At 45.5% G+C, this 22,038-nt stretch overlaps 1 protein-coding gene across 4 annotated transcripts in view; it reads left to right on the top strand.

Moving 5' to 3' along the window:
- GNG2 (G protein subunit gamma 2) overlaps positions 1–22,038 on the top strand; it is a 94,967-nt gene that overhangs the window by 68,722 nt on the left and 4,207 nt on the right. For 2 of the 4 annotated variants that reach the window (XM_073350143.1, XM_073350144.1), the window contains exons 2-3: positions 16,166–16,230; positions 18,812–18,927. In XM_073350143.1, coding sequence (XP_073206244.1) covers positions 18,841–18,927 — 87 coding nt within the window. In that variant the 5' untranslated portion in view covers positions 16,166–16,230; positions 18,812–18,840. Of the gene's footprint in view, positions 1–16,165; positions 16,231–17,554; positions 17,699–18,038; positions 18,231–18,811; positions 18,928–22,038 lie in introns of those variants that run through there. The other 2 variants (XM_073350145.1, XM_073350146.1) reach the window with 2 other exon arrangements.

Raw genomic sequence — 22,038 nt, 5'->3', positions numbered from 1 at the left:
GCTACACGTGTCCGTGAAAAGCTCTGGCAGGGGAAGGAGTGGGGAAAGCTCCCGCCTCCTGCGAGAGCCTTTCCTCCCCGGGGGAGTGTTTTCCCAAGGAGGGAAAAGGCTCCGGTAGCAGAGGGGCAGCAAGACACTACACTGCTCCTTGTGGCACTGCAGATGGGGAGGCATGGCTTGGGTGCGTAAAACCACGCCTCACCCTCTCCTGCTCTTCATACCCCTGCTGGGGGGCTACATGGGTATGTACTTGACACGCTGCCCAAAGGTACACATGCCTTTACATTGATAGAAACCTGATCTATATGTATTTAGCTTATGGCAACTGGGAACCAGTGTAAGCTAAACTGAAATAAGAATGTGCAAACTAACCAAATTAAGTTAAACTGGTGAAACTTCGGTGTGCAGACAAAGACAGGGGGGAGCGTAAATCCCATTCATTGTCAATGAGACTTAGACTCCTAGGGACTGGAATCAGTTTTGAAAACGGGAGGCAGGCTTCTAAATCAGTTTGGCACTTTTGATAATTTTATCTGAGGCCCAAGGCAGTTTGAGTATAGCTGAAATTCAAGCTGTAACCAGTTACCGTGTCTCCAGCACTGTGGGTCTGTATGTCTCCAAGGGCTTAACTGTATCCTCTGATTCTAAGGTTTTTACTTTCCCAATCCACAACTCCCTGTGTGTGTCGTCAGTTTGTTTTCTGCCTTTCATCTAACTTGAGATTGGACTGTTGCCCACCTTGAGTGTTTAAAACATCATGTGTTAGGCCTGCCTTGGAACCATGAGACTGGCTGAGAAATCGGCGGATTTTAAAAATTAAATAAATGGGGGGTTCTGTTTTGCCTTTTGGAGGATTCAGGTCACACAAGCTTTTCTCTCACCTTCACATGACTCCAGGAGCTGGGGCTTTAAGAAAACAAAATCGTGACATTTGCACCCTGGAGATTGTAAACTCTCCACCTCAGAGTCCTTGTCTTTCTATTTCATCTCAAAAGTCCCATGCACACCTATGGCACCATATAACTATATTAGAATTATTGTTGGGTTTTTGTTCAATTTGTATGCCTTGTTTTCTTTCATTCTTTTTCAGGTCTTTATACTGTTGATTCCTCTGACCTGATTTGTTTGTATATTTCATAGTGGCCTGTGTCCCCTCCGGGAGCCGTGTTCCATATATTCTGGCTCTGCCATACGAGAGAGCTCCCAGAACTTCTTGATTTCCTCAGAATTTTTCCACTCTGCCTCTCGGGGCCGTATAAATTCATAGATATTTTCAGCCAAAAGGGACGACGCTGATCATCTAGCCTGACTTCCTGCATAACCCAGGTTACAGAATGTCACCCAGCAATCGCTGTAGGGGAAGGAATTATTTATTCTTCCCCATGACATAAAGGAACAATATCAAGCCCAATAACTTGTGGTTGAATTGGAGCATGGCTGTAGCTTGGAGCCTATTCATCCCATCTGGATTTAAAGACTCCAAATGCACCTCTCATTTTGCTTCACCATTTGAAACGTAGATCTTTATTTGCCGTTAGATATGTCCTAACTTCAACTTCTAACCATTAGACCTTTTTTCTGCCTTTAGCTGCTAGATTAAGAACCTCCTAAAATCAGATATCTTCTGCTTGTGAAGGTACTTTCAAAAGTGGAAAGATAGAGTATTCTATAGACTTGTATATTGCAGCTCATTGATAATTCGGGTCTGGGACTGTCTTTTGTTTAACACCTTGCAAAGTGATTGGTGCCAGTCGGTGCTACTTGAGCGTAAATAAAAAACACGCATTGTTACTTGATTGTTTTAATAGCACTGCCATTTTTATGCCTTTGATGGTGTGACTCCAGGAAGGATGTTGTTACTGTTGTGCTTGCTGAAATCTTTGCTTCTTGCCAACACTTGAGGGAAAATATGTGAATTCCTTAAAATAAAAAGGACTCTTTTTCATTGGTAGTTTGTTCTAATACTGGGTACCTACATATGACTAGGCTTGGAAGGATTAGATTATGATCAGTAAATGTCGGTGAATGTCAATTTCACTATACACAGACACACCCCCAAACCACCAAAAAAATATTTCCATTGATAATCATCAAAATTTACAGATAAGCAACATAAGAAAAATGCAGCTTGAGAACTTAGTAGAGCTTGATTTACTGATACTTACTTTGTACATGTTGACAGGTGATGTTGACAATTGTGTGTTTTAATGGCTATAACACTTTCATTTTTTGAATCTTAATGTCTGTGGTTATTAAATAATTATTGTCTGACACCTTCCCTCCCCCCCCATAATTTCCTGCAACTATGAAAATTTAAATCAGTAAAAATTAAAACCCATAATTTTATGCAACTGTGACCGTTTTAATTGATCAAGTTGAAAAAAAAAATGCCGGCGCAGGGTCTGTCTGCATTGCAATACTAAAACCAGGAGCCTGAGCCTGCAAGCCCAGTCAGCTGACCCGGGCCAGCCACCAGAGGCGCCGAGTTCCTGAGTTCCTGGGGGTGCTCGACCCCTTCTCTACCCCACCCCTTCCCACCCTGTTCCTCCCCCTACCCCCCCCAGCACCACCTGCATGCCACTGTACAGCTGATCACTGGCGGCTGGGAGGCGCTGGGTGGGGAGGGGGAGGAGCTGATTGCTGGGACCCACCAGCGGGTGGGAGGCGCTGGAGGGGGAGGAGCTGATTGCTGGGGCTGCCGGTGCGTTTGGAGAACCCACTGTTTTTTCCCCATGGGTGCTCAAGCCCCAGAGCACCCACGGAGTCGGAGCTTATCTGCCACGGCCATGCTATGGGTCTTTTATCTCCGTGTAGACATACCCTTCATGCCCAACTTCCATTGACTTTCAATGGGATTTAGGTGCTTAACTCCTTTAGACTCTTTGAAAAACGCCAGCTCTCGTCTCTCTATGTGCTGGAACAAAGTATCAAACTATCCTTGGTTATTTCCACTTTCAGCCCCCCACCATTTCTGTAATACCCCTTGAGAACTCTGGCTGCTGCTTCTATTAACAGCCCCACGGCCTGTTTTTGACACAATATTTGTACCAGTGTGACTATCAATTAGGGGCGTGATTATTTTTTTACCAAAATAGTTACCAGTACAATCCCTAGTGGGTGCAGTTCTACCAGTGTGAAGGTGGCATATGCTGGGATAGCTCATTCCCCTTCACATATGGGAATAAGCCCCTTTATGCCAATATAACTGTGTCTATGCTATGGTGATTGTACTGCTTTATCTATAATCAAAGTGGTGCAACCTTTGGCTGTAGACAAACACTAAGTCACTGCTGCATAAATGCCACTGGAAGGAATTATGCTGCCGTACACAGTGTACATGGAGGTCTTGCAAATAGGAACGCCATCTGAGGACGTTGGCATCCAGGGGAAGTGTCTCTCTCTCCCTCTTTATGGATAGCAGCCTAAGTGGGTGTCGCTGATGCAAAAAGGGGCATTGCAGGGGCGGAAGAAACTTCCGTTGCTGTCCCAGTGAAGGAGTTTCTCCGCCAGTGCCCCTCCTGGGTGGCCCCAGTCTAAAGGAGGAGATACTTCACCTGCCCAATCCCACAGCACATCCTTGGGGTAGAGCAGAGACAGAAACACCATCCGCCTTCCTTAGGGATGCATTTCTCCTGGGGCCCAGTGGGCTGCATACTATGAACCAGCAGTGCTGAAGTTAACCCAGCTGTCTGAGTTTGTCTCTCTCCCAAACCCAAATCATCATTTTCTAACTTGGATGATACCAGTCCCAACCTGGACAAGCAAATCTCTCTTTGGATGGTGTACTACACTTTCAATCGAAATGCCGAAGGTTTATTCAGTCTTCTTTATTAAACCCTACCATGGAGTGTACCCCGAAATGCTTTTTGTGCCCTTTAAAAACAATCCACCTGGACTCGCTTTGATAGCTTGCCTTTTCAGTGACGTTCAATGAAACTCTGGGACTGCTTACCAAACTGTCACAAATCCCAGATTGCTCTGAAATCACTGCAAGTCCTTATTTGCAGGGGGGCTCAGTGGACCAAAATGTCCCATCAAGTGCCCTTTGGCCTGCTTTAAGCAATTGTTCGCACAATCACCATGCCAAACATGCCAAAAAACCCAGCCCAAGTGGGAGACTTGTCCAGGAACAAGGCTCAGCAACAAACCAACATTGTTTTTAAAGACCTCTATGATGATAAACTGAACTTTTCCTGGGACCCTCCCCCGCTCCTGCTCTCAGAAGGTATCCGATGCTAGCATGATAATGAACCCATTTCTATGGAAACTCGCTCGTTACCACTCTTTTTTGCTGGCTCCCCTCCAATTTGTGAACTGCTTTTCAAAATTGAAAGACCGCCTCATAAATCACACACAAATACAGACTGCATTAAAAAGAAAGCATCCTTAAGTGTATGAACACTAACCATGATTTATGAATCAAAACCTTTGTTCCAGTTAAGGAAACCCCTCGGCCCGATTTTAATGTTTCATTTTTTTTCCCTTTGTTAAGAAAATAATGAAATACGTGTCACTTGGGCATCATTAAATCTTTCATACCTTTGGGCTGGATCATCAGCTGTGTTGAAGTGAATAGAACTGCATCAAATTACTCCTGCTGGAGATTTGGCCCCTGGCTTTATTATTTTGATCAGTGTAGGGTGTTGAAGGTGGGGTTAATAAAAATTGTTTTCAAACTATGAGCAGCTTATTTTAGAGGGAAACCTTTTCAGAAGCAACAATAATACTGAAAAAAAATACCCCAACCAGCTTTCACAGCTTAGCCTGAGGGATTCCCATGGCAGAGAGAGATAATAGTGGGGGGAATTATGTAGATGGGGGGAAAAATAGTTACTTATTTACAGCTGTCCTATCAGATCTGTGGGTCTGTGTTCTTGCACTAGACTCATCACCCCCTAACATTAGGCTCAGTCCTCTCACCGGTATCTTTACCTTTCTCACCTCCGGTCTGCAGGGACCGGACTTTGGGCGGTGGTTGTGGTCGTTTTGTGAACTAGGCTTGGGAACTGGGATTTGCTTTTTGCTGTGAGGTTACCGAGTTTCATGGTCACGCCTGATCCCGGAGGGTGTGGGGGGCAGTTTCTGAGAAAGCACTTGCTCGCGCGCGCTCTCTCTCTCTCTTTCTCTCTCTCTCACACACACACACACATAAAAATAAAAAACAACCAACTCCCTCTTGAGGGTAACAGTGCCATTATTTCTGTGGACTGCGGCTGTTGTGGGATGGCTGAGGTAGCTCACAGTCTTAACACTGTCTGGAGGCTAAATACATTGTAACATCCCCATTTTACAGATGGGAAACTGAGGCACAGAGAGATCAGGGCCTGGTCTATATCCGGTTAAACTATTTCAATGGGGAGGGAGGTTTTTCCCCCATTACCGAAATCGTTGTACCCGTACAACCCTGAGTGTGGATCCCTCCTTGCAGGAATAAGCTATGCTGCTATAAACACCTCCAGTGTATAGAAAAGTTCTGTGTGCAGAAATGTCTGAGGGCCAGGTTTGCCAAGGTATTTAGGCACCGAAAGCTGCAGGCAGGGACCTAGTGAGATTTTTAAAAGCATCTAGGCTCCTCGCTCCCATTGCAATCAGTCTGGTTCTAATTAACTTTGCCAGGATCACACAGGAGTAGGAAATTGAACCCTGCTGGCACCCTAACCATTGGGCGCTTCTTCCTCTGTAGACCTGATCACAAGGGGTGAGGTGGTTTCTGGGTAAGCTGAGCCAGTCCTTAGAAGATGCGGGCTGGAACCTGGAATTCTGGGCGAAAACCTTCCAAACCTAGTTTCTATTGGACTCTTCATCCAGTATGAGCCAGGTATTGAACCCATTTACATAGGTGTAAATCTGGAGTGTATCTACGTGTTGCAGTGGAGGTGTCAGACCAGAGGGTAACTGAGTGCCAATGCTGACTCATAAAGCCAAAGTTTGTCAAGGACCCACCCCTGCATACAATGAATAACTTACCCTCAGCCACAAAAATAACCCCATGGCCAACAATCAGCTAGAAAGGAAACAGCCTTAGGCCTGTCTGGAAGGATGCTACAGATCCTCCCAGAGTGCTGAGCAGGAAGGGCAATCTGGAGTGATTGTCCCTTGGTGGGAGAGACCAAGCCACCTGTCCTTTCTGGGCTGTACCCAGGATATGGCGCGGTCTGAACCTCACCAGTTCCAAGACACTTTCAAGTCCCATGATCCATGTGGTCCCACCCATTCATGCTGTGTGGAGGGGAGCCTGCTCTCCCAGCCTGTGAGGAGGGGGAAAAGGAGCTGTGTGATAGCATTTCATCTGGTAACTGCCTCTCCCCGCCCTCATTTGGGGCACATCTGGCTCTACGGGTCTGGGGAAGAGGGCAGGAGTCAAAGGAATAACTGCTCTACGTTGCATGTTCACCTGTCAGAACAGCAGGGTTTGCGCTGTAAAATGTGCCATGAAGTCACCTGGCTGCAGCTCTGAGCCTACAGAGGAGTGATGGGTGGGAGCTGAGCGGGAGGCAGGTTAATGTCACTGCTAGCCCTGGCCCCATTGCTACAGCGGGATTGGAGGGAGCACAGAAGCAGATGGCGTCTCGGCACTTGGGGGCCTGCCTTCTGCATGTATTCCCTTGGGTCTCTGCCTAGTGTGGGCTGTGGTGGCCTTCCCCACTCCAGGGAAGTGGCACCATCTCTTGGAGGCGGGGGAGTTGGTGAAACCGGATTATAAACTTGGTGGCCTCACATGGGCCTGATCCTCAACTGATATAAATGAGCGTAGCACCATTGACTTCACGACCCATTTACATTTCTCTTTGCCATTGCTGAGTTCTTCTAGAGGGGAAGATACAGGGAAAGGCATGGTTCTTATTAGCTAGAGTAGCTCAGTGAATCTTAACACTCTACAGACTTGTATTGGATAGGGAGTAGCAGGCAACTTTGTAAATTAATCTACCATTGATTTAAAAAAGTCTCCAGTGGTTTGGGATCAAAATGAAATTAGACTTTCTGTTCTGTGTATGCAGTATGTTCCCATTAGTTGGTACCATCATGGGCCATTCTAGAAAAAGGTATTTTCCAAATTTAGCATGAGTTAAATGACTGCAGCAGGACTGGAAAGAAGTCATAGGAACACGATGGAATATAGTGTTGATTAACATTCGGAAAAGACACGTTAGGCTACAACCACCATTCACCTGGGTGAAGATACGGGGCGTCCGTGCAGTACAAAACAAAGGCAGAGACGAACAAAATTCACAATAATTGTGGGGGAAAATAGGTTCTCTGTGTTAGTCCTAAAATGATGGACTGAGTACAAATGTCTTCTGAGGAAGAGAGAATCAAGCCAAGGCACTTCCAAACGGACAACTGCTTGATCCACTGAACACTTACGTAGCAAAGATGGATAAACAGAGTAAGTGATGGGCCCCTGTGTTTAATGTTCACCCTGAAAGCTGCCCGAATCATCACGTCCCATAGGTAAAACGCTCTCCAAGTTCTAAGAACTTGCTGGGTCAGAGTCTAAGTTTAAGTACATACGTAACTCTAAACATGTGAGTATTGCCAATGATGTCGTGGGCTTAAGTTCCTTGCTGAATTGAAGCATTGGGTCATGATCCTGCAATAGGATCCATCAGAGACGCCGACTCCATGGGTGTAGAAAAAAATTAGCAAGGCGAGCTCCCCTCCTCCCTGCCAGCGCCTCCCGCCTGTCGGCACCCCGCTGGTCAACTCCTCTCCCTCCCTCCCAGCGCCTCCCGCCCGCTGCAATCAGCTGTTCTGTGGCGTGCAGGAGGTGCTTGGAGGGAGAGGGAGGACTGAAACAGGGACAGGTTCACTCAGGGGTGGGAGCAGGGAGGGGGTGGAGCGGGGACAGGAAGAGGTGGGGCAGGGGAGGGGCCTTGTGGGGAGGGGGGGAGGTGGAGGCAGGGTCTGAGCGGAGCAGGGGCAGGAAGAGGCAGGGCAGGGGTAGGGGCTTGTAGGAAGGGGTGGAGTGGGGGCAGGCCTAGGGCAGAGGTCAAGGGGGGGTCGAGCACCCTCTGGGTAGACCTAGGTCAGGACCTAGGGGATCCATGCAGGTGGACCCGTTCACCTGGGCTAAGGCCCACTGACTCCTGTAGGGCTCCGCATGGCTTATTTGCAGGATCGGGGCTTTAAAGGGCAATGACAAAATGTTAATGTAATTTTTAAATTTGAAGGCAACAAGTGTAAATGGCCAAATAAGGGTGTTATCCTGAGAATAATGAACAACATGAAAGGTGTTTTTGGTAGACAGCACCATTTTAAATTCCATGTATTTTTGAACTCTAAAGTACGGCATGAAATAAATTCAGAAACACGGGATTCAGATGAATAAAGCCTGGCCTAGGATCTCCAGTTACCATAGTTCTTAGGGGGGAAGGTCTTAGTTTTTCTGTTCAAATGGAAGTATTTTTCCTCTGAACACAAGTGGCCAGTCTGCAGTTCTGGAGCCAAAAAAGCATCAAAGAGGAAAATGTTGCTCAAGTATACAAAGCACTCTTATTTATTTTTTAAAAACTGGGAAATTCAGACAAGTCGGTTAGCTCTTCTGAGTGTAGGCACTGGGGAGGCTAACCCAGCTGGAAAGTTTTAGGGCCTGGAGAAGTGTCTGAGTTTCTTGTGTTTTGCTTGTCAGATGAATCCAGCCCATTACAAAATGCCATAAATAATCCACAGTCCCTGTGTACACAGGATAAGGAACAAAACAATCGTGAGAAATACACAGCTGTAACTGAAGTGTAATACCCCAGGGACATAGTACCTATATACTATACTTTATAAACATCATTATCATGGAAATAAACAGTATCCTTACTCATTAACCTGCGGTCTCCAAGGCAAGAACCCCATTATCCGAAACATGTGCATCATTAAGCTGCAGATAGAAGAGGCTGTCTGTATTCCATTGTGAATTTCACTAAAAGGTTTCTTTTCCCTGCAAAGAAGAAAAATTCCTTTCTTTGTTATAGAATGGATATTGCTATATTTTAGTGTGGTTTTCTTATTTATATTAGATATTAAAAAAGTTCATTCCTCATTGGGATTCAGGAACTGCTGTAAAGTTAAGTTGCTTCTTAGTATGTTTTCTTAAGATTCAGGTAGACTATTGGTCTTGGATTTTCTCTTGACTTCCCTTTGGCTCTGATTAAATTGGTTCCAATTTACCACTGGAAAATGTTGTCCTGCATAATTACTACATCTGTGCTATGAGAATCTTATTCGAGATAATGGGTGGCGTGTATTGTCTAACAAAAAAGCAGGAAAGTGATACTGGGAAATCCCAGTAACACAAATAGGATACCTAACTATACACGCATGCACACATATTCTGCAATAATAATCTCTGTGTTATTGTTTCTGCACAAATCCACCCAATGGCAGCTGACATACCACTGTATTTGGACCATCTTTGGATCTTACCAATCATCCAGCTAGTTCAACATCCTGTCTCTGAAAGCGGCCAGCACCAGATGTTTCAGAGGAAAGTGCCAAAAATCTTAAGTGGATAATTATGCAATAATTATGCAATAACCTGATAATAGGAGAAGTTTCTTCCAAACACTCATGAGTGTTGGCATATTCTTTGGAACCTGAGGTTTATAGCCCTTTTTATACGCTTTTTCCTTTGTCTAATATGACTGTAGATGCTCTTGTTATCTGTATAAATGTCTATCCTTTTTCAATCAGCTAAGCTCTTGCTCTCAATATCTAGCAATAATGAGTTCCACAGGGTAATTATGCATTGTGTAAAAAAGCATTTCTTTTCTCCAGCTGTGCTTTGTTTCTTTTTAATTTCATTGAGCGCTCTTGTATCTGAACTTATTATTGACCAAAGATTGTCCACGGTTTCCTGGAGGTGTATGCTCGTGCGTAGTTGTGTGGTTGGTTGGTTTGAAAATAATGTACAAACTTACATTCAGAAAAGCTCCACAGTGAAACTGAACTGAGAAGAATTAAAAGCTTTGCAAAAGTAGAGTTGGTATTGTCAAAATAGCAATTTAAATCAACGTCGTATAAGATGAAAAGCGTGCATTTAAAATTGTGGTTGAAAAGATGGGTATTTGAACACGGTGGGTAGTATATGATCAGCACTTCAAAATTTATAATCTTAAAAATCTGCTGTGAAGATGAATTACTGAGGGAAAAATCCTAGCCCCTGTGCACAACTTCAGTAAATGTGCTGTGTTTGATGGAGTTTCACCCTGGGAAGTAATTGGTGCAGAGGTTCGGAGCTGCAGTTTCTTCCTTAGCTGCTGCACCACCCCAAAATCTTCTAGGCGAGATACACAGAGTCATAGTCCATCTTCAGCAGGATGCATTTATTGAGCAAGGCAACTGCAAACTACAGACACACACATGGGCTTCCACACAGCTTGAGCTCTAGCTGTGTCTCCTCTACTTACCAGGGACTGCACCCTGGCTGAATCCCGGTACACCATACAGAGACATCTAGTGGCCAAATGACAATATTGCAAGTAGTTTACACCTCACGCTTCCTCACTTGTGGGCTTACTTACTTGGCCTGCAGTCCACATGCCACAGAGCCGTGGAGAGTAGTTTGGGCAGCACGTCCCCAGCAGAAGGAGCCCCTGCTACATAGCACATGAAGGCTGTGGACCTTCTGAGTGCCACCCTGAGGATCAGAGCAATATCATTTCAGCTACATTCAGAGTCTTCCATGGCCAAGGATGGTGCTGTTTCAAACTGTAAATCTCTAGCTAAGCAGAAAGGAAGCTTTGATAAGAGCAAAAGATGGGAATTGCATATAACACCCTGCTTTCACACACTCATACTTGATAAGGAAAAAGTGAACGAAAGCATCACTCACTGCAAAATTTTTAAATTTTCCTTATTGAGGAATAGGGTCACTGCTAGCTTTGGGAGATCCCAGGAATGTAGATAGTGGATTTTTCTTTTTGCTTTTAATTCAGGTCACAATTTTGCTCCCTGCAGCAGGGCGCTCTTTCACATAACTTCTTTGCAATTCTCCTTCTCTGCCCCAGTCTCTGATTCATAGCCTCTGCTCAGAAGTACCTTTCTACCAACTGATAAGTTTTTAATTTCATCTCTAATCATACACTTTGAAAGGCATGTCAGTAATGGTCTCAAAGAAAAACACAATTTTATATTTGTTCTGTTCTTTAGGAATATTTTCTATCTGGAAATATCAAATATTAATATGTTAAGGTAAATGCTCATGTTCGTGTCCTATCAGAGGCCCCAGTCCTGCAATTTACAATTGGGGCTGGAAGAAAAATTTCAAACTAAACATTTTCCCATTGGGAAATGGGGTTTCTTTGAAATAAAAGTTTTCTATTGGGAAAAGTTGATGTCTGGAATTTTCAGCCAAGAGAATCAAAATGAACCATGTTGTTTAGTTTCAAGTCGACGTTAATCCCTGTTTCTGCCTGAGGTGTCACCATCCCTTATCCATGTCATAGGTCTGGGCATTTCCTATCCCCAACCTCCCTATCAGCCCCACTCTCTGGTTGGCCATCATTTCCTGGGATTCCTCGGAGCCTCTCCCGGCAGCTGAGCCAGTGCTGAGCCTCCTGGAGCCAGCGGGGGTCTGCCTGCATTTTAAATGGAAGGATCCAGGGGGAATGATGGAGGCGGAGACGGGAGCTTTAGCTCAACGGCAAGGCCTTTTTTCATATGTCCTCAAATGAGAAATGGCATTCATGCATGGTGAACAGCTCTTGAATAGCGTACGAAAGGCATTGATTTTCTGTCACTCTTTTTTTACTTCTGATGTCTCCTTGATCACTGAGCTATGACCCTTTTCAGATAACAGAGCTAAAAACCACCTTCTACAGCAAATCCTACTCACCTTCGCATGTGTAACCGCCCTGAATCCAATGGGGCTATTCAGAGAGAATGGTGAGCAGGGTTCGGCCCTCTAACGTTGCTGTTTTCTTAGGGAAACCAGTCAGAGCATCGCAAAGTCAGGCTCTTCACTTTACCAACATAAACAGTAACATGCTCGTGTGCATATTTCAGAAGGGAGGAGGGAAAAATAAAAATGCAACACAGCTAAATGAGCACGGCTGTGGAAAATTGAACTAACATGGTCCCTTCATTTTTTTCTGATTGACTTTGCGACAGCAGCCCCCAATCTTGCAAACACAAAGGTACTTTAACTTTACGATCATGCATGTCTGCACCCCCTGGACTCTCCACTTTGGGGGCTGCTCCTGGTAGGAAAGGGGTAAAAAGGGGGAAAATAATGAGAAAAGACATTCAAAGGTAGAGCAAGCTGGCGCCAGTCAGTGGCTATTGCACATTCTCAGTAGTTTGCACTTTCCAGAGCGTGTGTCTCAAAGTGCGAGCTGTCAGACTTGCTAATGCTTTCTGCTGTCTGTGTACACTCTGCAGTCTTCAAATGTTAATTCCTTTCTTCCCCATCCCGTACCTAGCTATGGACTGTGGTGAGGTACACCAGCTCCGCCTCAGGTGAGGGCAGCAAGGGGTTAATGATCTGACCTGGAGACAAGGAGTTAAATCAGGAACACCTGCCAGAAGCATCAGACCTGGATGGAGGGTCCTCCAGCTGCAGTTAATAATCAAAGGGGACCTGGATATAAAGGGAGGAGGCTGCCCTGGTAAGGGGAAACTGTAGCTCTGGAGGGGACTGATGTCACAGAGTGATCACCCTGTGAGTAGGGGAGACTGTACAGGTCTCCCTAAGGGATAGCATAGGCAAAGGGATTTTTCCCTCTAGTTCTGTCCCCAGCCTGTAGACAATACAGGCAAGGGTGCTTTTCTGCTTGTTTTACTTGCCTGATTTATCAAACCTGCCTGCCTTTTGTGGCCCCCCCTGCGATGTGATCTCTGCCTATGGGCTTGCTTCCCAATGAAGACTATTTACATGCCAAATCTCCTTTCCCCTTCTTTAAATTATGGGGAGGGGGGAATGTCTAGGTTTTTCATGGTGTGGAAAGGAAATATGTCCCATCCCAACTCAAAAATGGTGAAAGGGACTTTCTAAAAAAATCCCTTTGAGCAAAGACCAAGTGTCTGTGGAGAACATCACCCCACCAGGTGAATTCTTCAGGGCTCTGAGCTAGTTGGGTTGTAGCGGAAACTGTTTTGCAACCCTAACTGTCCCGTTTCACTGTGAAGGAAATGCTGTAATAATGCTCTGTATGTACAGGAACACTTTTCATCTGTGGCTCTCAGGGCACTTGAGGTAGTGAGGTGTAGTGGCTTGATCACTGGACTGGGAGTCAGCAGACCTGACTTCAACTCTGCCGCTGACCTGCTGTATGACCTTGGGCAAGTCACTTTCTGGCTCTGTGCCTCTGTTTTTTCCTCCTACCTCTGTGTCTTCAGACTGTAAATTCACTGGGCTAGGAAGTGCCTCCTGCTTAGAGTTGTCCGGTTTTTGACCAGAAAGACCCCTTGAAAAGGAAACCTGACAGCGTCCAGTCAGCTGTACTGACCGGACACTAAAAGTCTGGTTACTGGGGGAGGGGAATAGTGGCAGCCTGTTGCCCAGCCCTGAAGCAGCAAGTCCTGCAGCAGGACGCCAGGCACCAGCTCGGGCCGCAGGCAGCCCCTTTGAGGAGCATGGTTTGCAGGGTGGCAGCAGAGGCCAGAGTGCAGGGCCCATGGCGAGTGGGGTAAGGAGCTCTCAGCGGGCAGGGATCGTTCCCCAGGAGGGAGAGAGGCGAGCTGCCCTGCCAGCCAGGTGCTTTTTCTGGCTGTGCTCTGGGGTGGGCAGCGGAGGGGGAGGGGGCTGCTCCTGTGTGGCTGCAGGGCTCTTCTGACCTTTACTCCCTGGCAGCCTGCTGGAGCTGGGGTTCACAAGTCCCTTGGGGCTATTCATGCTGGAGGTGAGGCGGGGAGAGGGGTGGGACCTCAGGAGAGGGGTGAGTGGGGCTTTGGGGGCAAGACATGGGCTGGGGAGGGCCTGGTTTTCGGACATTAGAAATTTGGCCACCCTGCTGCTGCATGTTTGGACAGGATCTGGAACAAGGGGAGCCTGAGCTTAGCTGGGACCTCGAGATGCAACTGCAGTAGAAATGACTTGGTCTTCCCTGTGGGGTAGACAGGAATCGCTCCTCCCACCAGGTTCCGCTAGGGAACACCGCATTCAAATGTTAGCAGCTGCTGAAAAGCTTTTCACAATGAAACTGGGCAAATTTACCCAAACTAGGTCCCAGTCTGTCTTCACTGGCTTAAAAAAGCCTGCACTGTAGAGAATGGCACTTGGAGACACATCTGTAGCCAATTAGTTCATTTTATCATGCATGTATTGATCTTGGTCAAACATTTACTTCTCTGAAATAGCTCCAGGTGTGTAAGGAGGAGCAAGTCTAAAGTTGAAATGAACTTACCCTGTACTCTGAACCATGCAGAGAGCTGCACAGGAAAGCTATCTTGTTTTCTTCCAGCTCTTGTCTGTATTTCTCTGTCACAGCGGTTCACTGCTAACCACAAAGCAACAAGTTTGTCAGTTTACATGTAGATTAGCTAGTGTAAATGCGGACATCTGTATGAAAGGCAGACTCTAACCCAGTGAACTCCTTCCAGCATTCCAGGCTCCTAAATCAACAGGAGGTAAACTGTAAACAGTGCTTGCTCCAGGGGTTGGCAAGAAGCAGTGAAATTGTGGGTGCACTGGTCCCTAAAGGGCTTGCTTCTCCAAGCAGATCTCCAACAAACCATCTTTCAGCTACAGATCTAATAGAATTTAATGCACTCTGCAATTCAGTGAGGAAGAGGTCAACTGCTGTTGTAGTTATGTATAAAGTATTGTCTGAAGAGGCTTAACAACTTATCTTAAATCTCAGAACTCTAGCTTGCTTCTTAAAATGTCGTCTTATAATTTCCTTATACAGCTCCGTGTTTGTCTATATAATCTGTGTGCATATCACACAATCTATATAAAATAGAATACATGAAGGGGTGCTGTAGCATGATATTACAGTTCTAATAGCAGGAATGTGGTGTGGTTGCATAATAACTGAGCTATGCAGGAAGAAAAGGAGGACTTGTGGCACCTTAGACTAACCAATTTATTTGAGCATAAGCTTTCGTGAGCTACAGCTCACTTCATCGGATGCATTCAGTGGAAAATACAGTGAGGCGATTTATATACACACAGAACATGAAAAAATGGGTGTTATACACACTGTAATGAGTGATCACTTAAGATGAGCTATTACCAGCAGGAGAGCGGGGGGCGGGGGGGAGAGAACTTTTTGTAGTGATAATTAAGGTGGGCCATTTCCAGCAGTTAAAAAGAACGTTTGAGGAGCATTGGGGGGGGGGGGAATAGTTTGTGTAATGAGCCATCCACTCCCAGTCTCTATTCAAGACTAACTTAATTGTATCCAGTTTGCAAATTAATTCCAATTCAGCAGTCTCTCGTTGGAGTCTGTTTTTGAAGTCTTTTTGTTGTAATATTGCGACTTTTAGGTCTGTAATCGAGTAACCAGAGAGATTGAAGTGTTCTCCAACTGGTTTATGAATGTTATAGTTCTTGACATCTGATTTGTGTCCATTTATTCTTTTACATAGAGACTGTCCAGTTTGGCTTTTCCAACTGAGGGCCACTGACAATGTTATACCATATCACCCTCATGTATTCTATGTAATATAAATTAAATGCACATGTAATGACAGATCTCCTTCATTGTTAAATGGTTTTTTCCTCTTGAAACATTTCTCAGTCCATTCCTGACCCAAGTGAATTAAAAAGTCTTGTAAATAAGGTAAACGTAGTGTAACTTTCTTCCTAGTGTAGTGAATTGGAATCAGTATTTGATCGGTCTGTGTACCTATCAGTCATCCTCTGATGCTTATGACTAGACCGGGCCTGTTTATATGAGGAATGAGACAAGTGGAAGGAATTTCTGTCAGAAATCCTGAAACTCCGCCCTCCTAGTCTCACCCCTGTTGCAGTACGGAAAAGTGAATAGACTAAAAATCAATACGTCATCTCTCCAAGCATCTTGGAATAACCCCACCCCCCCAGTACATTCTGCCTTTCTGAACTGAGTTTTAAAGCTTGCTGAGCCTCTGAATGATGTTTTGACACTTCTTCCTTTCCAAGTACTGTCTGTACCATTGCAGTCATTCAACGACCTTGATCTAATGTAAAGTGTCAGTCTAATAAATTTTCTCTTTTTTTTTTTCTTTTTTTTTTCCCCTTCCCCACTTAAAGGTATTGACTACTGAAGATCAGCAGACCTTTCACTAGAGAAGCAAATCACGGAGAAGACCATTTTGGTAAAACACTTTGTTACTTAATTCTAAGTGCAAAGGGCACATTGGGTGTGGAGAAGGCATGGGGATCAGGAGGGGTTTTTGTGGAGAGCTCTTCTTCGAGTTCAAGGTCTCCTTGAAACACACATCCTACCTACCAGCCTGAGTCCTGGACTCAGTGCATCGTCCCCATAGGCTGGTGGAGAGTCATTTAGCCATGGGTGGGCTTGCGCCTGCCCACTTCCCAGAACCCACTATGAGCTTTCTTTGCCACTTGCTCCTCGTTGCTACCCCAGCATATCCTAAGCTGACAGGCCTAAATGGGAACTGCACTGCAGTGGCTTCATGTCAGGCTCTGGTTTTCTCTGAGCAGTCCCCAAGATGAGTTCCTGAGTTGAAGGATTTAACACAAGCGCTGTAGGGTGACCACCCTTGGATCCTTCCCTTTAAGCTGGCTCAGGTTAAAATGGCCAAAACTAGACCTTCTGACGGTTTTCAGAGCCAGTTGGAGATCCCTTGAGGGGGGGTTTTTTTGAAGAAATGCCTCTCTGCCCCCTTACTCGTTATCTCTCTGAAGGAAAATATGGGCCATAGAGAATACAGAGCTGACTCTAGCTTGGTCTTTCTAGCTCAGAAATTCTTACATGTGCCCAGGGAGAAATGATAAAATATTTGGATAGTCATTGGCTGGGAGAAAGAGTGAGAACGCCTGACTGTCCCCAGTTGGGAGCGGGGGGGGATATCTGGGTTCCAATCCCTGCTCCAGTGACTGTTTGTTTGGACAAAGTGGAACATCTTCAGCCTGTGAGATTGAGAGAGAGCCCAGAATAGCCAATAGCCTGGTGCTTTGGGCACACGCCTCGGGGGGGCAGGAGCAGAGATTCGAACCTGGCTTTCTCACATCCCAGGTGAGTGCTCTCACCACCAGGCTAAAGGCTATGGGGGGTGCATTACTGCTGCCTCCTCAGCTTTTATGAATTGAGCCCTTCATTTTATTAAAATACCTGAAATAAAATCTTTCAATTCTCCAAAAGTTTCAGTTGGACACAAACTAATTTCCCGCCCCCACCCCCCCCCCCCACCCCGGAACTGCCAGAAATCTGAAAAGTCCGTTTATTCTCCTAGCTCCGCCTGGGATAGCCCAATGTACTTCAACTGTGTCTCATGTCTTACATTGATCATGTCTGTGCTTGCAAAGTACTAATCCTGCTTAAATGGAGCCCTTGCTGGAAAGATGCACACACTGGTTTTTCTGACCAGTGTAGGCAGAGCCAACTTAAAAAAGCATGCTTTATAGAGACCGTGTAGACTTGGCAACATAATGAACGATTGCAGTTATCCTTTTGTAGGAAACCCTAAAGAAACAGGAAGTGACAATATCCTGTTTTGCATCTAAATGCTCACTTGTTGTGCGGACAGTGAAATGCTAGACCAATGCACCATGTCTGTCTCTAGAAATCGGTATATTACAGCCAACTACTTAACTGCACGGGTGCGTATTTCCTAATTATTTTATAGTAAAGCTTGGTATTTAAATACAGTATAATGACTGATATTACTGCTACAGGCAGCTTGAAAGACACTTCAAGCTGTCGACTAGAGACCTTGTTGAAAACATCCGTTTGCTGTCATGTAAAGTTGAAACTGAGAGGGGCTTTTATAGTAGATGCTACTTTGTTCCAGGACTGGAGGAAATGCTTGCTTGCATTCCGCGCATAATTATAGCGCTGTTGTTCTGATTGGGAAGGTAATGGGAAAAGTTTCTCCATTAATGATACTTCTCTCTCCTACCCACCTGGAAGTGAAAATCCTAATTACTGATTTAACTATCTGCTCTCTAGAAAGCTTGCTGCATTACGCCAACAGTGAAAACACCATTGGCTTTACAGCTGGTCTGCATCAGAGCAACAGCAGTAGCCTAAAGAGCAGGCTAAGTGCAGTTTAAAAATCTACCATGGGGAACAACAAGGTGATGGATGGTTACAGCACTGGAGACTCAGCCCCATCAGAGCTGTAAAACTAAAGTATGTTCCCGTCTGCCTCCAACCCCAGATCTCCTTCCCTTTCCCTGTCCAAGTAAGGATATAAATGGTGGGCCTGCTTCTTTCACCTAACGCCAACAGGCAAATCTAGATTTAACTTCGTTGCTGTGTAGTGGTGTGATGAGAGAACATTGCTCAGTGCTGGAATAGCGCTTCTGGCTATGGGACCCTTATCACTTTTGACTCCTAACTGCTATAGACCCTGCAAAGAGGAGGAACATTGCGAGAAGCATGACAAGGTTACTACATCCAGGCTTTACATCTTTTGAGGCCATTTACCCATATAAAAAATGGATTGAGACCACACTAAACTTCACACCCCCCCCCCCCCCCCCGACATCTCTGTTAATCACAGGCACCCTTTATTAGATTCCATGGCACTGCGGCACTTGCGACAAACCCAGTTTATTCGTTCCCTGACATACTGTGGGCTGTAGCTCAGGAGAGCTCATGCTCTAATAAATTGGTCCGTCTCTAAGGTGCCCCAAGTCCTCCTGTTCCTTTTGCGGAGACAGACTCACACGGCTGCCGCCCTGAACCCTTAACTCACTTGGTTCCCACAGCACATCTGAAAAGCGCGACCGCCGCCCGGATGGCCAGCAACAACACCGCCAGCGTCGCGCAAGCCAGGAAGCTGGTGGAACAGCTGAAAATGGAGGCCAACATTGACCGAATAAAGGTAAAGCCCGGTTGGAAGCACTGGGTAACTAGCGTGTTCTTCGTGGTCCTGTGACGAGTCTTCTGCAAGTCCTATCAAGTCATAGATTTTTAAGGCCGGGTAGGATTACCGAAGCCATGTAGCCCGTCTTATAAAACACAAGCGGGAAATTTGAGGTCTAGAGTGTCCCCCAAGCCCTAGAGCTCTGTGTATTTAGCTTATTGAACAAAACATTAAGTGGAATTGATCGTGGCCAACAGTTACCTAGGGAGAAGAGATCTGATATTCGAGAGCTCTTTAATCTGGCGGACAAAGGCATGATCCAATGGCTGGAAGTTCCAGTGTGAACTTGTGTACTTCAAATGTTTTGTTTTTAACGGTCAGGGTAATTAACTGCTGGAATGGATGAGCAAGGGGTGCGGTAAATCCTCCATCACTGAGTCTTTAAATCTAGACTGAATAGTTTTTTCTAAATTATGTCAGGCTAGATGCAGGAATCTCACTGGGCAAAAATCTCTGGCCTGTGTTCTCTTGGAGGTCAGACTAGATGATCATAATGGTCCTCCTGTCTTCAAATCTGTGACATTAAGAAAGTTTCCTAGCTTTCCTATTCAGTGATGGATACTTTGCTGGTGTGACCATGAACTGTACCCAATGGGCAAACTAGAGGGTTTAGGAAATTCAGTTAAACCAGTGGTAATTATATGGCCTTTTAGGAAACGGGAAGATGCTCTTTCACAATGAATTGGTATTGTTTGAAGACGACTACAGTTGAGCATCTCATTTAATGTATTTCAGACGCTTTGTTCTTCAGATAATGTTAATGCATGAAATTGGGCTCAGTGGTTTACCTGGACTTGCTTAGAGAAATGCAGCAAAATGAAAAGCAAAGTTATCCTTTCAAGTCTCTTTTCCCAATGGGGCGGGGGGGAAAAGAGTGATCCTTTCGGGGAGGTCTTCCTCTGCGTTGGCTGCATATAGGTCTCTTAGTGCTGGTCCGTACGTTACTACACTGGAATAATGAGCCCCTATAACGTTCATCTGAGTTGTAGTAAATGGGCGCAATTCTGCCTCTGCCCCTCCAATATTTACCAACTTCTGTCCTTAAACGGTGAGCTCCTCAGGATTGGGCTGTCCCTTCTTGGTTTGTCCAGAAAGCCCCTAGCACGTGATGAATGCTACTATAAACAATCATTACAATTGTGATCATGGACAGATTCGGTTTTTAGAGGCCAGCATTCCAAACTGGGTGCCTGTATTGAATGTGGGCACAGACACGTAATGGTGCGTGCCAAAAAAACAGCTGCCTGCACAAAAGGAGAATTATGCATCTATGGCGGCTGCTTCTTCAGCTTAAGTACCAATCTGATGCATTCAACTGCATGGTTTTCATGCTCCGGTATATATTCCGAATCTTGTCCCCCAAATACGTGCAGGTTTTGAAAGGCGTAATGTAACTCTGCTGCTTAAACTGTGTTCAAGTTGGCTCCAAGTCAAATGTCGCTGATTCCCAAGTGGGACATACCAATATCTGAACTTCATCACTTGGTAATGTCTCCTCGCTGCTCCAGAGTTTCCACTGAGCCAGTTTCCTGTTCTGAATAGATAACTGTATCCACCAATATTTGTTACCGTGGCAACCACAACCCTCCACTGGAAGGGGTCGACGTGGTATAAAGATGACCTGCCACATCCCTTTTTTATTTATAATCGTGGATAAATATTGTAGCATGTATTTTTGCAAGCTATTTGCAGTCTAGTGTGACCTGCACAGTGTGTGAATTTTTTTTCTTGGTAAGATCAAATCAGATCAAAGGTATTGATGGATCAAAAGCCTGCCTGTAACTCAACGGAGATAAATATAGATTTGCAGCCCGCATAGATTTTCTCTTAGTCTTTGCTAATAGATTTGTGTTAGCTGTTAAATGCCTTGAAGAGAGGCTGCGTGGTGGTGGTGGGGGGGGAGGGGTAGAGAACTAGAAGGCTGGATTGCCTGAAAGAGATGCAAATGAAAACCATCAAAAGAAATCCACACAAGTTTTAGATAGTTGATAAAATGTATTTTATTGTGTAGAAATTGTTTCGGATTTGGACATCAAAGATGTTACAGCAAAAATGCAGGTCTGTTTTATTCTTCCGCTTTATACTGAAAGTGGAAGTTACCATCTGATCAGGTGATCTTCTTTACTAGGTCAAATCTCCCAGCTGGCCTGCCCTGACCTCTTATTGACCTCATCAGGCTCCTGAAACACAAAGTAAACTGGGCTTCAGAATTGATTACACGGGCGAATATTGGTGTCTGCTCCTAGCAGTAGAGGGTTGGCTGGAGAGTGGCCCTGTAGTAGGTTTTTCAGGTTCTAGGAGTCGGAGGCCTAGTCAGATCAGGTGGATGGCCCCCTAGCCTCCAACCCTGGAAGATAACTGGTGGAATCCAAGAGCTAGGAGATGAGACAGGAGGTCTTGCAGGGTAAAATAACCATAGCAACACCCTGCCTACAAGGAAGCTTGTGCAAAGATTTACATCGATTGTTCTTAAGTTTAGACTAAATTGGGAAATCTCCAGGGAGCGGATGAAAGTTTGGGACACTGAATTTGTGCATGTGCAGTGTTGAGGGGGTGACCAGCCCATTTATAAGGCCAGGAGAGGATCTTCAACATTCAGGCCATGTCTACACAACCCGCCAGATCAGCGGGTAGTGATCGATCTATCTGGGATCGATTTATGGTGTCTAGTGTAGACGTGATAAATGCAAATACTCCATACTGGGAAGAAAAACAATGGAAGTTCCAGTTGTTACAGCACTAGCATCTAGGAAGGGTGAAGTTCAGTTTGCATTATATTTTCTGGTTGGAGGTCTTCCCTCAGGCTTTCGTCAGGCAAATTCCACTTGCATGAGTAAGGACTGAATAAAGCCTGGGCGAGGATCTCCACTTTGGCCTTTATGTCTACACTACAAATAGACACCCGCAGCTGGTCCATGCCAGCTGACTTGGGCTGGGGCTGCTTAATTGCAGTGTAGACATCCAGTTTGGGCTAGAGCCCAGGCTCTAGTGACCCTGGGAGGTGGAAGGGTCCCAGAGCTTGGCTGCAGCCTGAGCCAGAACGTCTACACTGCAATTAAACAGCCCCTT

The sequence above is a fragment of the Lepidochelys kempii genome, chromosome 6 (assembly GCF_965140265.1).
Source record: "Lepidochelys kempii isolate rLepKem1 chromosome 6, rLepKem1.hap2, whole genome shotgun sequence".
NCBI lineage: Eukaryota > Metazoa > Chordata > Testudines > Cheloniidae > Lepidochelys > Lepidochelys kempii.
The sequence above is the reverse complement of the archived record's forward strand: the minus strand, read 5'-3'. Positions and strand labels throughout refer to the sequence as shown.